The sequence below is a fragment of the Hyperolius riggenbachi genome, chromosome 6 (genome assembly GCF_040937935.1).
Source record: "Hyperolius riggenbachi isolate aHypRig1 chromosome 6, aHypRig1.pri, whole genome shotgun sequence".
NCBI lineage: Eukaryota > Metazoa > Chordata > Amphibia > Anura > Hyperoliidae > Hyperolius > Hyperolius riggenbachi.
Window position 1 is genome coordinate 353,141,862 of NC_090651.1, and position 16,820 is coordinate 353,158,681.

The 16,820-nt window shown below is 43.5% G+C and overlaps 1 protein-coding gene across 1 annotated transcript in view; it reads left to right on the plus strand.

Moving 5' to 3' along the window:
• Window positions 1-14,509, plus strand: part of LOC137521862 (protein-arginine deiminase type-1-like) — a 77,329-nt gene extending 62,820 nt beyond the window's left edge. The window contains exons 9-16 of the mRNA XM_068241688.1: window positions 957-1,068; window positions 3,198-3,305; window positions 3,868-4,019; window positions 9,193-9,334; window positions 12,020-12,113; window positions 12,877-12,953; window positions 13,052-13,183; window positions 13,927-14,509. Coding sequence (XP_068097789.1) covers window positions 957-1,068; window positions 3,198-3,305; window positions 3,868-4,019; window positions 9,193-9,334; window positions 12,020-12,113; window positions 12,877-12,953; window positions 13,052-13,183; window positions 13,927-14,160 — 1,051 coding nt within the window. The 3' untranslated portion in view covers window positions 14,161-14,509. The remainder of the gene's footprint in view (window positions 1-956; window positions 1,069-3,197; window positions 3,306-3,867; window positions 4,020-9,192; window positions 9,335-12,019; window positions 12,114-12,876; window positions 12,954-13,051; window positions 13,184-13,926) is intronic.
• Window positions 14,510-16,820: the final 2,311 nt, after the last annotated feature.

The window sequence follows — 16,820 nt, forward strand, 5'->3', positions numbered from 1 at the left end:
CTCTACGCGGTGTATGTGACTACGCAAGAGACTTTATTCTTGTAATGAAGATCCCAGCTTTTAACTTAACTGTAGGGATTGATTGCTGCATGATTTTTGTGAATGGATTCGCATGAGGATTTACATGAGTGTGTGGAAGTTCATTTTGACTTTGCTGATAGGCACCCAGTATAACAAGTTAGAACTCTTTACTGAGGAAACATGCAGAGATATATCACACCAGCATCAGGAAATGAGGAGAATGCAGTGCGAACACAGATAATGACAATCCCATAAATAGCCAATGAAATCGGCCTCTGACCCGCTCACAGGGCTCTGCCATCACAGAGACAGTTATGTTTGTTTAGGCTGAAGTTCTCCTAACCCCCTTGCCGGTCCAATTCCCGCAGCAAGAGGGCAGCGCAGCACTTTTAAAATTTTTTATTTTTTTTAATCATGTAACAAGCCCAGGGCTTGCTACATGATAGCCGCTGAGCAGCGGCGTCCCTCCACCCACTCCGTTCAGAACGGGATTTCCTGCTGGGCTTCCCCGGTTGCCATGGCGACAGGGCGGAATGACGTCACCGACGTCAGAGGGAATCCCGATCCACCCCTCAACGCTGCCTGGCACTGATTGGCCAGGCTGCGCAAGGGGTCTGGAGGGGGGGGGGGGTGGCACGGCGGGTAGCGGTGAATCGGCGGCGAGAGGCAGCGATCGTAGTATGCATGCAGCTAGCAAAGTGCTAGCTGCGTGCAATAAAAAAAATTATGCAAATCGGCCCAGCGGGGCCTGAGAAATCCTCCTGCGCAGGTTACCCCGAGCTGAGCTCGGGATAACCAGCAAGGAGGTTAAGTAGTTACTATCATGTTTTACACACAGTGACATCTTGTGGTTGTTTTACTATACTGCAGTTTAAGGTAACGATGCAACACTCCTCCATATTGTATTCTTCACTTGTTTCCTCCTCTCTATGCAGTGTGGACACCAACAAGGAGTTTGTGAAGCAGTTATCAGCGTTTGTGCAGAAATCTCGAGCCAAACTCAACGTCCTGACCTACAGCAAGAACCGGGGAGATCGCTGGATACAGGTAAGTCCTGCAACCATATCCGCAAAACTGTTTCTCCCTCGCGGAACACAAAGCGTGTGCCTGATGGAGCAGAGCGGTCTGTACACGCAGATAGGCACCCAGTAAAACACGTTAGAACTCTTTACTATAGAAAAACAGGCAGAGATAGATCATACACAAGCATTGGGAAATGCAGCTCACTTAGAACAGAGAGGAAGACAGAGAGAAATACAGGAAATCACAATGCCAGAGACCTTCACATCATTCTATAGACAGTGACATCTTGTGGTTGCTTTATTGTACTGCAGTTTAACGTAATCCTGTTGATACTTTCAACAGTGCCACCATGTCTCCGATCAGTGATTACTGGCAGGATGGGTTGTGTCATAAGGAAGTAGGCACAGGTCCATAAATGTCAGACCGTTGACTGAGGGCGGTGAGCAGAAACAGCGAATAAGAGAGCTTTTCCAATGACCGTTTTTGGATTCAAAAATTGGATTGATTTTGCCTCGATCAGGATATTACAGGGGTATAGTGCTTGTCAACATAGTTATGTTGCCCCATTACCAAAGCAGCAGTCTAACGCAATGCGATTTTAACCTGAACGCAATTGCACTGCCTGCTCTAGCGTTTAGGCTGTAGTCTATGGGAATACACGAAAAATCGCAAAGCAAACACAATACTATGTGGGTTTTTTTTTTGCAACTTCACGTTTCTTTTTCCTGGGAAATTGCAATAGTTTAATGAATAATAATGACTGCACGAAAAATCACACTGCCACACATAGTTGACTGGCAATAGATCTAAACCGTGATCAGATCACATCGCTAATGATGATTGTAATCCGCCAATTAAGATTACGTGAAATATCACAATGATAGTAGTAAACATGTTTCTGTACCATGTTAGCCAAACAAGTTATGTAGGTAGAAAATAACAAAGTCTTGTAAAAGTAATACCTTTCAATGGCTAACTGATAAAGTTAAATGATGCAAGCTTTCTGGGATCTAGTCCCCTTCTTCAGGCATATTTTCAGATGTTAGCTGTAGTAAAACACCGAAGTATCACGTACATTTTCGCAATTACGCCTATACGTAATTACAATTTGTAAATTCAATTGATTTTGTATCACCATTTGTAATTTTGTGCCGACTTAAAGAGACTCTGAAGTATCTTAAAAATTATGTTTATATATTAAAATTCTCTTTAACATGATAGCCCTAACTAAAACGCCGCATCCCAGTGGCTGAACAACTAAATCCCCCCAAACTCCCCGGGGCACACTGCGAGGAGCGCTTCCATGAAGAGGCAGAGCTTTAGGCTGTAGCTCTGCCTCTACACGCGTCTATCAGCGCCTCCACCCACCACTCTCAGTCTTCTTTCACTGAGAGGGGCGTGGGAGAGGCGGAGATAAGCGCTGATTGACGCGCATGGAGGCAGAGCTGCAGCTGAAAGCTCTGCCTCCTTAAGGCAGCAAAATCCAAGACCAAGAAAGTTGTGGATTTTGCCGGGAGAGTTTGGAGTGATTTAGTTAGTGTTTAGCCATGGATGCGGCATTTTAGTAAGGGCAATCATGTTAAAGAGATTTTAATACAAAAAAATGATTTTTATAAGGCTTCAGAGTCTTGCCGACTGCTCCACGCCAATTGGCGTAAGCAGTGCGACAGACCCAGGACCGCTCCATGCATTTTAAAGAGGAACTCCAGTGAAAATAATGTAATAAAAAAGTGCTTCCTTTTTACAATAGTTATGTATAAATGATTTAGTCAGTGTTTTCCTATTGTAAAAGCTTTCCTCTCCCTGATTTACATTCTGACATTTATCACATGGTGACATTTTTAATGCTGGCAGGTAATGTCAGTGGAAGGAAATGCTGTTTGATTTTTTGGCAGTTGGAAACAGTTGTAAGCAACTATTTCCCACAATGCAACAAGGTTCACAGACAGGAAACTGCCAGGAGTACCATGATCCTCAGAGTTTCATGTGGGAGGGGTTTCACCACAATATCAGCCATACAGACCCCACCACGTATGATCCATTTGTGAAAAGGTACAGATTTCTCATGGGAAAGGGGGTATTAGCTACTGATTGGGATGAAGTTCAGTTCTTGGTCACGGTTTCTCTTTAAGTCTCTCCTCTCTTCTTTGCAGGATGAAATGGAGTTCGGCTACTCGGAGGCCCCTCACAAACGTTTTCCGGTCGTGTTTGATTCCCCGAGAGACCGAGGATTGAAAGATTTCCCTGTCGCAGAAGTGCTGGTCAGTCTCTGCTTCCTCTATTGTGTCTCATTTATATCTACAGTATAAAGAGTACCTGTCTTCTCTTATTTCTATAGTCCCAGCTGGAGCTAGTCAATAAGATGGTAATGATTCCAACTCGCATCCACATTTCATGCAGATCGGAAGTAGGCCAATCAAATGCCTGACAATTTTTTACATGTTTCTTCATGGGGGGGGGGGGGGGGGGGGAAGGTCTTGGAACCACCGGCCAGGGATCTGTTGCGATAATTAACGCTGTTACCGCTGCACACCCGATGGTGCACTTTCAATCAAGATTTTTCAGCATGCTTGATTGATGCGTTCTACAGATTTTGGCCTGAAATCGACTTGAATTATAAATCGATTCACTCTTGTGCACCCCAGGCCTAAGGGCATTTGGAAAGAAATCAACCAGAAATCAATTTATTTTCCTTGGAAATGGAACCCACCGCTCCAGTGCTGGGACAGTCTCCAAATTCCGCCTCAATTCTACCCACCCCCGCTTTTACCCTTTCTCTCCCCCCTCCCCCGTGTGTGACCAGGTTCTCTTCTCTCCCTCCAGGGCCCGGATTTCGGCTACGTGACGCGTGAAGCAAAGGAGGGGGGTGTCAGCACACTGGACGCCTGCGGGAATCTGGAGGTCAGCCCCCCAGTCACAGCGGGAGGCAAGAGATACCCCCTGGGCAGGATCCTGATTGGTGGAGCTGAGGACCTGTAAGTAGTCTGCAGTGCCGTCTGCTTTGATAAATACCAGTCAGTGAACAATTTCCAGAATGCCGCCCTGGATAAAGTTTGGTACACACATCCAATTTTTATTTTGGCCTATGATTGGTCAATCTTACCACATCCATGTAGAGTTTAGCTACACAATCTGTTCATAGTATTCAAAATCTGTTGGCTCTCATACTACTTGGAGGTGGTAAAATTGGCCAATCAAAATTGGATGTGTGCACGCAGCCTAATGAAGGTGGCCACATTTGATACAATAAAATGATTCAATTGTACGTCAAATCGATAAAAACAATCGGTTTTACAGAAAAAATGTAATGCTTTTTTTCGATATAAGTCGATCGGGAGTGGCGGATTTTTCTGAGCAATTGAACAAAACAATGAAAATGTAATTTGGTGTTGGGTAGATTGTCATTCGCCTGTGAATAATGGCGCACAGTGTTGCCGCTAATCCGTTTGCCGCGTATCGCTATTTAACGTTAAAGCCTTATTGTTATTTAGCGTTTAAGCCTTATCGTTATTTGGCGTTAACACACAGAACCCTCTCTGTACCTAACCCTAACCCATAAACCCCCCTGGTGGTGCCTAACCCTAACCACCCCCCTGGTGGTGCCTAACTCTAACCACCTGCCCTGGTGGTGTCTAACCCTAACCACCCCCCTGGTGGTGCCTAACTCTAACCACCTGCCCTGGTGGTGTCTAACCCTAACCACCCCCCTGGTGGTGCCTAACCCTAACCACCCCCCTGGTGGTGCCTAACTCTAACCACCTCCCCTGGTGGTGTCTAACCCTAACCACCCCCCTGGTGGTGCCTAACCCTAACCACCCCCCTGGTGGTGTATATTGTACTGTAACTATACCTAACCCTACTCTCACACAGAACCCTCCCTGTACCTAACCCTAACCACCCCCTTGGTAGTGCCTAACCCAAAGACCCCCCTGGTGGTGCCTAATAACCCTAAGACCCCCCCAGTGGTGCCTAACCCTAACCTTGACAGTGTTACATTAAATCCATTCACCGTTTTGCAGTTAAATAACGTCTACAGTTTGGCTTATGTAGGGCGCTATTGATAAATAACGTTAGTGTGTGCCGTTTTTCTTCTTTTTTCCCTGTGCGCCATTATTATGCAGTACTAACGATAAATAGCGATAAGCGTATCTTTTTAATGCGGCGCCATTCTTATGCATAGGCGCTGTGCGCCATTATTCACTGATCCCATAGTACCAAGCCTTTTTGTTAGAGTTTGCAATCATTTTTTTCATAATTGGGGAATAAATGAACATATGTGTGTGGTACATTGGTCAGATTTTTTCAAATGTTAAAGGATACCCGTGACGTGTGACATGATGAGATAGACATGGGTATGTACAGTGCCTAGCACACTAATAACTATGCAGTGTTGCTTTTTTTTCTTTCTCTGCCAGAAAGAGTTAAATATCAGGTATGTAAGTGTCCTGACTCAGACAGGAAGTGACTACAGTGTGACCCTCACTGATAAGAAATTCCAGAAAATGGCTTCTGAGAGCAAGAAAGAGATGAAAAGGGTCAATAGTTCATAGATTTTAGCTCTGGCATACTTCAATGAATGTGTCATTGAGCAAAAACAATAAAACAGTTACAACTTAAAAAGTAGATTTAAACATAAAATAAAACTGTGGAGCAGGCGCTACCATAGAGGCAAAGGGGCCAATTGCCCCAGGGCCCCAGAGCTTGTAGGGGCTCCCACTGGCTACAAAAGGAAAAAAAATTCAAATCGACCTTATAGTTTTTGAGAAAATCGATTTTAAAGTTTCAAAGCAAAAAAAATACACATTTTAAAACCTGCGACTTTAATGGTTAATAGCAAATCCACCTTAAATGCTAGAAACCCTAAATTTGCAGGATATGTTAGGCCTCTTGCACACTGCAAGTGATTCCGATTCAGATTCCGCTTTTTAATCAGTTTTTACATCCGATTCAGATTCCGATTTGCAGTGTGCAGGGAGCAAACTGACAATCGGAATCGGATGTAAAAACTGATTAAAAAGCGGAATCTGAATCGGAATCACTTGCAGTGTGCAAGAGGCCTTAAGGAGATCATTGGGAAATTGAGAAAATCGATTTTAAAGTTTCGAAGGAAAAAAGTATACTTTTAAATGCGGTAAATGTCACTTTTAGTAGCAAACCTAACGGTAGTGTAATTTTACATGCATCAAAAGAAAGAGCAATAAATTTCCTGACGGGGTTTCCAGGGGGTCTATACGCAGCCGTAGCGCTTTGGCCAGGGATCGCTATACAGCCGCAATATGGCTGCATGAAGATCCCTGGCATTTTTTCCTATTTTCCCAATTTTTTTTATGTTTAGAGTGTGGGAATTTTTTTTTTAAAAATTATGTGGGGTCCCCCCTCCTGAAACTTTTTAACCCCTTGTCCCCCATGCAGGCTGGGGTAGCCAGAATGTGGAGCTCCGACCGATTGGGGCTTCACACTCTGACTATACCAGCTGCAAAAAAAGTCCCTTAATGCCGATTTTTCTTCCATGGTATCTGTTGGGGTGGCCCCCCAGGTTTATTTTGCCCTGGGGCCCCATTGTTGCTTAAACCGGCCCTGCTGTGGAGTATCTTAAAAATCATTTTTAGGAGAAGGAAGGTAGATACAATCGTTTATTTCATTCGTTTATTTTCGCTTCGGGTGTCCTTTACACTCAATCCGAAAAACTGATTGTAGTACTTGAATTGAATTGTATGGTGACGTATAGACTGGTAGCCTGTTGACACAGTGAACTGGCTTCTACAAGTCAGTGATTGAGGCTGTCGTAGTTACTGAGCAGCAAATCGCCTCATATTCGCAGTGATGTGTGACATTCAGTCCTCTTAAGACAAGCAAGTCACAGCTTGTAAGCTGTGGAATATAATTGGCAGCTGTGTGATATTTGGGCGTGGCTATGGGCATGATATTTCTGCACAATTATGGGTGTCCTCCATCCTACTGTACCCAGGAATAACTCACATTGTTTTTCAAAGGACAACTGAAGTGAGAGGGATGTTAATATTATTAGCAGCATGGTGGTGTAGTGGTTAACCACTTCACATCCAGACATTGTTCCCCCCTTATGGACCAAAGCAGTGTTGACATTTTAGCAATGTCCCTATTTAATCAGCAGTAATGTTATCCCGACTAATGACACCTAAATGAAATCGATATAGTTTTTTTTCAAGACTAACTAGGCTTTCATTGTATAGCATTTTTTCCCTTTTTTCTTTGCATTTTAATTGGAAAGAGGAAAAATAGGAAAAAAAACCACATTATTTCTCAGTTTTACCAATTCCAGTTTAAAGGGACTCAGAGCTGAAAACAATAAAAAGTTTTACACATACCTGGGGCTTCCTCCAGCCCCATAAGCTCGGATTGCTGCCACGCTGCCGTCCTCCGCTGTCTGCAGCTCCGGTACCGGGTCCTCACACTTCTGTCAGTCTGGGCCAGTCTATACAGGAGAAGAGCGCCCTCTACGTATCTCTCCAGCGGCTGCAGGAAAGATATGCAAAGAGCGCACTTCTCTTACGCTAGACTGGCTCCGACTGACGTAAGTGACAGGACCCGGTACTGAAGCTGCAGACAGCGGAGGACGGCAGAGTTGCAGCAATCCGAGCTTATAGGGCTGGAGGAAGCCCCAGGTATGTATAAATGTTTTGTTTATTCCAGCTCGGAGTCTCTTTAAACATGAAAAATTGCTATTGTAGATTAAAAACAAAAACAGAACCAACCAGCATAGCTGCACTCAAAAAAGGAGAGAACCATTTATTGCAAAAAATATGCGTCACTTTTTAACCTCCTTAGCGGTAACCCCGTGCTGGACACGGGGTAAGCCGCGCAGGAGGATTTCTCAGGCCCCGCTGGGCCGATCTGCATAATTTTTTTATACACGCAGCTAGCACTTTGCTATCTGCGTGTTACTCATGATCGCCGCCGCCCCGCGCCAATTCGCCGCTACCCGCCGCATCAGAGGGTGTCCCCCCCCCCCCCCCCGAGACCCGTGCGCTGCCTGGCCAATCAGTGGCAGGCAGCGCTGAGGGTGGATCAGGACTCCCTCTGACGGGTGACGTCATCGCGCACGTCGCCATGGCGACGGGGGAAGCCCTCATGGAAATCCCGTTCAGAACGGGATTTCCGGATGGGCATACGTGCCGGCGGCGATGCTAAAAAAAAAAAAAAAAAGGTTAAAAAAAACTCCTACCGCCAGGGAGGTTAATCAAATTGAGCAAAACCCACCAAAACTATGGGTATGGTTGCATATATCTCAAATCATATGGAGAAACAAACATATTGCACTACCTAACAACAGGACATTGCCTAATCTTAATATCTCCCATGGATTATTCTAAAAAGCTAACTAACTAGCCAGCAATGGAGGTAGCTATGTAAAACCACCACATTGAAGTCTCTAGAAAACTAGAAAACATACTTAGAGTTCTTGGCCAGAAAAAGATTGTGCACAATCTACTCATAAGAATATATAGTTTGTTCCATATGAATCCAAAAAAGCCAAGTCCTGCTTTCCACAGAACCAGGAAAAGTCACTTATGGAAACTCCTGATAATCCATGTAGTTTATGATCCATCAGCGGTAGTCAGATGAATGTATGATCATAACAAATAAAAAAAGCATACGACCTGTTGGTATAGTGACCATGGTCATCCCATGGGTTTTTGATTCTGTATTGTTTACCAGTGCTAGCACCAGGGAGGCTTAATCTATGAATATATTGAACTTTCTTCGAGCTACTTTTTTGTCGTAGATAAAAAAAACACACATTTTCTACTGTTTATCACAAAACTTAAATTGCGTTCCTGTCACAATTTATGGTGACGATATTTGATTCTGAAATAATGCTACATTGTGTATTTTTCACTATGAACTGAGAAAATATTAATAAAAAAATCAATCGTATTGGCTCAGGGAACATATATACCCTTTAACCAATTAGAGCTGCAGAAGATAGTGTCGGAGGTTTTGCACAGGAGCAAGCCCAATCCTGCGCAGCTGTGCTTCAGCTACAAGACGTATATCGACATCCTTGTGGCTTAGATGAAGTCACAGAGGACGTAGATATACTGTAGCTGAGGCTAATGTGGTTAAAGAGCATCTTGTGATTTATCACCTGTGTTGTGCTGTTTATAGGTCGGATCTGCAGATGAATAAAGCGGTCACAGATTTCTTAAAAGCTCAGGAAGTCCAGTCGCCCGTGTTTCTGTACTCCACCTGGCTGTATGTGGGCCACATCGACGAGTTTATGAGTTTCGTGCCGGCTGCCGACAGAAAGGTAAAGAGAACCATGCTGAAATAGAGAATAACTGCTCAGCACAACACTTCATTTTGTAACTGTTATAAAATATCTTTCCTGCTTTACTCCACCATAACCTGAAGCTTGTTGTCTTGTCTAAAACGTCTGCATATAACAGAAAGTAAAATGCTCCCTTTGCACACTGACCGATTAGCTGGGCTCAATGCAATCACACATTCATTCCACAGGGAGGAGGAGCCTCATATTCCTAGGGATGCTGGCTATACATACACAGCAGTTGGGAGTAATCACTCCAGTCTCAGTAACGGCTGACAGCCATGTAAGACATTTTCCCGGTGAAGCATTCAGAGTGGTTAAGAGGAGAAACCACGTTTGTGAGCTTTGGGGTCCTTGGCATCAATAACTTACATTTATCCACTGAAATGAAACACATCTGATTGGCTGTTTGTGGCTCCGGCCTCTTTTCTGAATTTGAACGCGTCACCCAGTGATCCACTGTACCAGGTTTGAGGCCTCTGGCATTAACAGTGTAAGAATGGCAGCAATGTAAATATTACCCTTGAAAATCAATAGGGGAAATCTGATTGGCTGTTTTAGGCTCCTTCCACTTTCCTATTAATCCCAGTCACCAACTGTGCCAGGTTTGAAAACCCTGCGATTAACAGTCTAAGAATGCCTGTAGTTTATATCTTCGGTTTAAAATAAACAGCTTATATTTGATTGGCTGTTTTATGCTCCGCCCACTTTCCCTAAATTTGTAACCTCGGTCACCAACTGAGGGGGCTCTGGCTTCATTGCTGTGAGAATGGCAGCATTTTACATTTATTTCAGTGACGTGAATGAGTGAAATCTGATTGGCTGTTTGTAGCTCCGCCCAGATGTGCAGGGGGAACACGACACCCCAGAACATATCACCCTGGTTAGTAAGGGATCTGTATACCAAGTTTTGTTGAAATCGTTCAAAGTTTTTGAGTGATGGCAGCACACACACACATCCAATTATACAGTGCTGCCCACACCCTTGGCAAATTTTGACTTAAAGTTACTTTTATTCAACCAGCAAGTAATTGATATTTATATCAAGATAGTAATTTGATGGGAAATGACATAGGTGTCTCCCTAAAGATAATAAGACTATGTACAAGAAACATTATTGTGGGAAAAAATATCTCTTCTTTTATTTACATTTGAACAAAAAGTGTCCAGTCCAAAATTATTCATACCCTTCACAAACTGTCATAGTCTGTCGGAAAATTCTAAGTTCTATACCATTCCAAATACTCCAAGCTGTTCTAAAGCCTTCTAATTATCCTGATTAATTGGGAACAGCTCTTTTAATCAACTCAACAGGTGAAAAACAGCAGCTCTCTGCAGTTGGTTTGTGGACACTCACAAAAAAGCTCAGTGAGGACCTGGGGCTTCGCATTGTGGCTGCTCACAAGTCAGGAAAGGGCTACAAGGCCATTTCTAAATGTTTTCAAGTTCCAGTGGCTACAGTGCAAAGTATTATTAAAAGATACAAGATGCTCCGCACTGTGGAAAGTCTCAGAGGACGTGGTCGGAAGACAAAAGTGACACCTGTGCTGGCCAGGAGGATATTGAGAGAGGTGAAAAAGAATCCAAGGATTACCACCAAGGCCTTCCTGGTGAATCTGGGCTCTGCTGGTCACAATGTCTCAAGGCAGACAATCCAACGGACACTGCACACTGCTGGGTTCCATGGATGCGGACCAAGGAGGACGCCACTTCTCCAGATAAGGCACACAAAATCTCGCTTAGCCTTTGCAAATGCTCATCTAAACAAAGAATACTTCTGGTCTTCTGCGTTATGGTCAGATGAAACAAAAATTTAATTGTTTGGTCACAATGATGTTTTCTTCATTTTGCGTAAAAAAAAGGAGAAGCCTTCAACCCAAAGAACACCATCCCCACTGTCAAATATGGTGGTGGGAACCTAATGCTTTGGGGGTGTTTTCCAGCCAATGGACCAGGGGATCTAATCACAGTAAATGGCATCATGAAAACAGAGCAATACATGAGGATTCTCAATGAAAACATTAAGCAGTCTTGGCGACATTTCAGCATGACAAAGTGGTGAAGAAATGGTTAGCAGATAACAACATTAACGTTTTGAAGTGGCCCAGTCAGAGTCCTGACTTGAATCAAATTGTGAATCTGTGGAGGAAGCTAAAGATCAGGGTGATGGCAAGAAGACCCTCCAACCTTAAAAGATTTGGAGCTCATTGCTAGAGATGAATAGGAAAAAATACCTGTGGAGACATGCAAAAAGCTGGTCTGCAATTATAGGAAGCGTTTGATTGCTGTGATAGCCAATAAAGGCTTTTCTATTGATTATTGAGAAGGGTATGAAAAATTTTGGACTGGACATTTTTTGCTCAACTGTAAATAAAAGCTGAGAAATGCTTTTTTTCACAATAATGCCTCTTGTACATCAACTTAATATCTTTTGGGAGACACCTATGTCATTTCCCGTCAAAAAATTGTTGGTTGAATAAAAGTAACCGAAGTCACAATTTGCCAGGGGCAGATTATAGGCAGCACTGTTGATAGATAGAACTTTATGAAAAGCTTTTTTTTTTTTTTTTTTTAGTATGCTTTAGCTACTTTACAGAGGTCTGACTTCAGATCTAGACTATTGTTTCCTGTCTCGTGCATAACAAGGCCTTTATGTTTCTTCTACAGGGCTTCCGGCTCTTACTAGCAAGTCCAAAGGTGTGCTTAGATCTGTTCAGGCAGAAGCAGAAGGAGGGACACGGAAAGGCCGTCATGTTTGAAGGTTGGTTATTACAGCATAAGACACTATCTCCTGCACTTGTGCAGTCCATTCCCTCAGGAACACCCATGCTTCCTGCAGGAGAAACAGACCTTCATACACCATATTTGTCAGCACAATTCAAGGCCAACTTCAGGAAATAACAAAATAAACAAGAACACATATCCAACCTGTCCCAATCCATAATAGGTTACACTTACCAAAGAACCACTGCTTACAGGAGCCATTGCTGACCGTGCGCTCACATGACTACCCAGTTAGAATGCTCAGAGATGGACTTGCCTATGTTGTTCATCCACCCTGTGATTAATAGATTGCTCTATTATGACACGTATTGAATGTGACCATCCCCCCCCCCCCCCTGGGCTGCAGAAGAAGCCCAAATAATCACCCCTCCACCACCATGCGTTACAGTTGGTATGAGGTGTTTGTGCTGATGTGGCTTGTTTTGGATTTAGCAAGAGCTGGTGCTGTGTATTATGGCAGACCATCTCCACTTTTGTCTTGTCTATCTAGAGGACATTGTTCCAGAAGTCTTGTGGTTTGTTCATAGGTAAGTTTACAAACCCAAGCTGGGCTACCGTGTTCTATTTGTTTAACCCAAAAAAAAGTTAGGATCCCAAAACAGAAATGTGACTAACTTTTTGCCACTGCTGTATCACTACTAGTCCAGGAAGGAAGGGGGGAGATGACATCTGAAGCTGCCTTACCTGCATGCTATGAATTAAAATGCTGCTCAGACTGACTTTATTCCTATTTAATCCAGGTGCAGACACAAAGAAATACACCATTGATGCAATCCTGGACGATGAAAAGATAGTTTCGTCTTGTGAATTTGCACAGGTAATTGCTGGTTAGTTTTGCACGCCTGGGCATGATAGGATGGTCGGGATATAAAACGTGAGCTCTCCAACAAACATTTTCTCCATTACATGTTTCAGGAGTGCATTGATATCAACAGAAACAGATTGAAGAAGGAGCTGGGTCTGACTGAGGCCGAGATTATTGACATTCCAACTATCTACAAGTGTAACTCGCCCAAGGAAGAAGCCGAAGCCTTCTTCCCCAACATGGTGAGTGTTGTATGTTTTCAGAGAGGAATGTGACACCTTAAGGTACCCAATACATCTATCGCCTTGGCGGCCGATCGACCATACGATTCAATAATTATTGAGTCGGATGAAAATTGGTGCCGCCAAGTGCATGCCCAACCAATGATGTGGCCAATTTCAGGTTATGTCAATTGGACATGCTGCAAGATGTCGGGCTGTCATGGTCGATCAGGTGCATGGCGGTAACGAACCCCCCCCCCCGACATTGTCCTCCCTAATGTCCAATGTGGTGCCCAGTGCAGTATATATTACCTGTCCCGGTCTTCTGTTGGATCCAGGCTCCACCCATACATGCACCCCACGTGCTTGCCGGCGTACATGTGGGTTGCTGCGTCATCACACAAGCCCACGTTACTCCGGCAACCTAGCGTCAGATATGGACACGTAATGTATACTGCACTGGGCACTGGTGGGGGCACATTGGACATTAGGAGGAACATTGTCAGGGCAGTGAAGTGGCAGATGCAGGGTCACAAGGTCGATTCCAGATCAATTTCAGTATGAGAACGATCAGGAATCAGCCTGCGGTGTATAGGCAACTGACAGATCTCTCTTTAATAACATTTGATTAGAGAGAGATTTGTCTCTTGGTCGAATCTGCCCATCATCACTAGATGTATGGCCACCTGTACTGGGTTCTTGTCTCTTGAGGAACTCAACGGTCCAGCGAATTCTACTCAATTGCTGTTTTTTTCTTCACAAAGGTGAACATGTTGGTTTTGGGAAACCAGCTTGGGATTCCTAAGCCCTTTGGCCCAAAGATTAACGGCAAATGCTGCTTGGAGGAGATGGCTCGTTCCCTGCTGCAGCCCCTCGGCCTGGTCTGTAACTTCATAGACGACTTTGACTCCTATCACCAGTACTTTGGCGAGATCCACTGTGGCACCAATGTGGTCAGGAAACCCTTCAGCTTCAAGTGGTGGGATTTTGAACCCTAAGGCAAGACTTGAGCTTCAGATGTGATTTTGTATTTATGGACCTCGACCACACCTGTTCGAGATGGACAACATCTGTGTCATCTGGTCATTTCGAAAAAGCCAGGCCAATGTATAGCGAGAGCCTCTGTCAAGGCACACAAATAATAATCATGAGATTTCTTTAGGAACTTTTGTGGTCTGAAAAGTCCAAAACTCAATGCAAAATGTTTGTATTTGTGAATGTAGAGTTTATATATATATATCTTTTATGAAATGTGAAGTGTAAATATTACCAGCTCCCTTCCAAACATGTTGATGCTGCAAGATGAGAACTAATTTATTTGTATACTATTAAAAGAAAAAAAACTTGCATGATTGTTTTCCAATATTTCCTTCAATTTGGGTTGTGAGTGAATGTACGGTTCTGATCTAGTTCAGGTTAACCGCAGTATGTGGACTACAGGCTGTTACGTGACTAGCGACTCTGCTGCCATCTTGTGGCGACATCACATTATACATGTTACAAGTTCATTCAAGGGTGCTTGTTTTAGAAGACATTTTATAGTACAGGTAGCAGGAAGTTTTGAATCAGGATGACACCATTAATTGGCTAAAGTAAAGAGAAATCGTGACCAAGAACTGAATTTCATCCCAATCAGTAGCTGACACCCTCTTTCCCATGAGAAATCTTTTCCTTTTCACAAATAGACCATCAGGGGGCTCTGTATGGCTGATTTTGTGGTGAAACCCCTCCCACAGTGTGATGTCAGCATCTCACAGCACTGAGGTACTGACATCACACTGTGGGAGCCTTGTTGCATTGTGGGAAATAACAGCTGTTTCCAACTGCCAAAAATGCAAGCAGCCTCTCCTTCCAGTGACATCACCTGCCAGCAGTAAAAAATGTCACCATGTGATAAATGTCAGAATGTAAATCAGGGTGATAAAATTTTTTACAATGGGCAAACACTAACTAATTTATACATAACTATTGTAAAAAAATAAGCCCTTTTTTTTATTATTTTCACTGAAGTTACTCTTTAAAAGAAAAAGCGTAAGCTTTCAGTTACAATTGTAATATCAAAGTGGCTACAGTATTCCCCTTTTTCTGACCATTCTTTGGTTGTATTCTAGGTCCCCCCATTCTCCCCTGGGGGATGCACCCCCCTAAAAAATGGTGGTGAACTGCTTTATCTGTGTGTCTCTCTCTAAAGAATCATACCGGTTAAACTTAGGTAGTATTTCGCCTTTATCCGTTTTTGGATAATGTTGTTGTACCATATGGTTACCATACCTGTTAGATTCATAGTGAGGACCTTGGGGTTTGAATTTACAAGAGCCCTCATAGCTTTGATATGTATTATCTCTTACTTGACCATATCTTGGCTGTTGCCATGTTTCTACAGGTTGTCTCCTATTGGAAGACGGTGGCCTGCTCCTTGGGGTTGGATAATACTGATGGTTTACTCTAGGTTCCCTCTCACTGGGTATGTCCCCGTTCTTGCTAACTACGTCACACGCGGAAGTAATTTGCATTCATAGTGTCTCCCAGACACGCTGGAGGCCAGCCTCTGATGAGTCATTATTGATGAAACTAGTAAGGCGGGGCCTCTGGCATGGTGCGAGCTGGGAGACACGAGCATGCGAGCCTTGTTCAGGAGGACTGCTGAGTATTTTATACAGTGTGCATTGTACTACTGGAATTGTGAGTGCACTGGTATATTTTAAACTATTGAATAAAATAGTATTACGCTAGGCAGCATTTGTTTTAAAGAGACTCCGTAACAAAAATTGCATCCTGTTTTTTATCATCCTACAAGTTCCAAAAGCTATTCTAATGTGTTTTGGCTTACTGCAGCACTTTCTACTATAACAGTCTCTGTAATAAATCAATGTATCTTTCCCGTCAGACTTGTCAGCCTGTGTCTGGAAGGCTGCCAAGTTCTTCAGTGTTGTGGTTCTGTGATGAATCTCCCCCCTCCAGGCCCCTCTCTGCACACTGCCTGTGTGTTATTTAGATTATGGCAGATTCTCTCTTCTCTCTTATCTTTTACAAGCTGGATAAATCGTCCTCTGAGCTGGCTGGGCTTTCACATACTGAGGATTACAGACAAGGGCAAAGCTGTTTGCAAGAAGAAAAGAGCAGCCTGAAACTTCAGTGCATGAGAGATGCAGGGGGGAAGAAACACACAATGGTCTCTTGAGATACAAAAGGAAGGGTGTATACAGCCTGCTTGTGTATGGATGTATTTTCTATGTGTGGACATACTGTACATCAACCTACTTCCTGTTTTGGTGGCCATTTTGTTTGTTTATAAACAAACTTTTTAAAACAGTTTTTAACCACATTTAATGCGGCGAGGAGCGTCGAAATTGTGACAGAGGGTAATAGATGTCCCCTAACGCACTGGTATGTTTACTTTTGTGCGATTTTAACAATAAAGATTGTCTTTAAGTTTTAATAGGGAGTCATTCATGGAAGATGAACTCAGAGGACACTATCTGTTAAAGCGGTGTTTGCTGGTCTGTTGATGTGATCAGCGTGCTCATCTGGAAAGCTGTTAAAGGCCCCATACACCTAACGATTTTCCCGCCGATATACAGCAGATTCGATCACTGATCAAATCTGCTGTGAAATCGTTGCGCAAACGCTGACAGAACGATCATTTCCGTCCAAAATC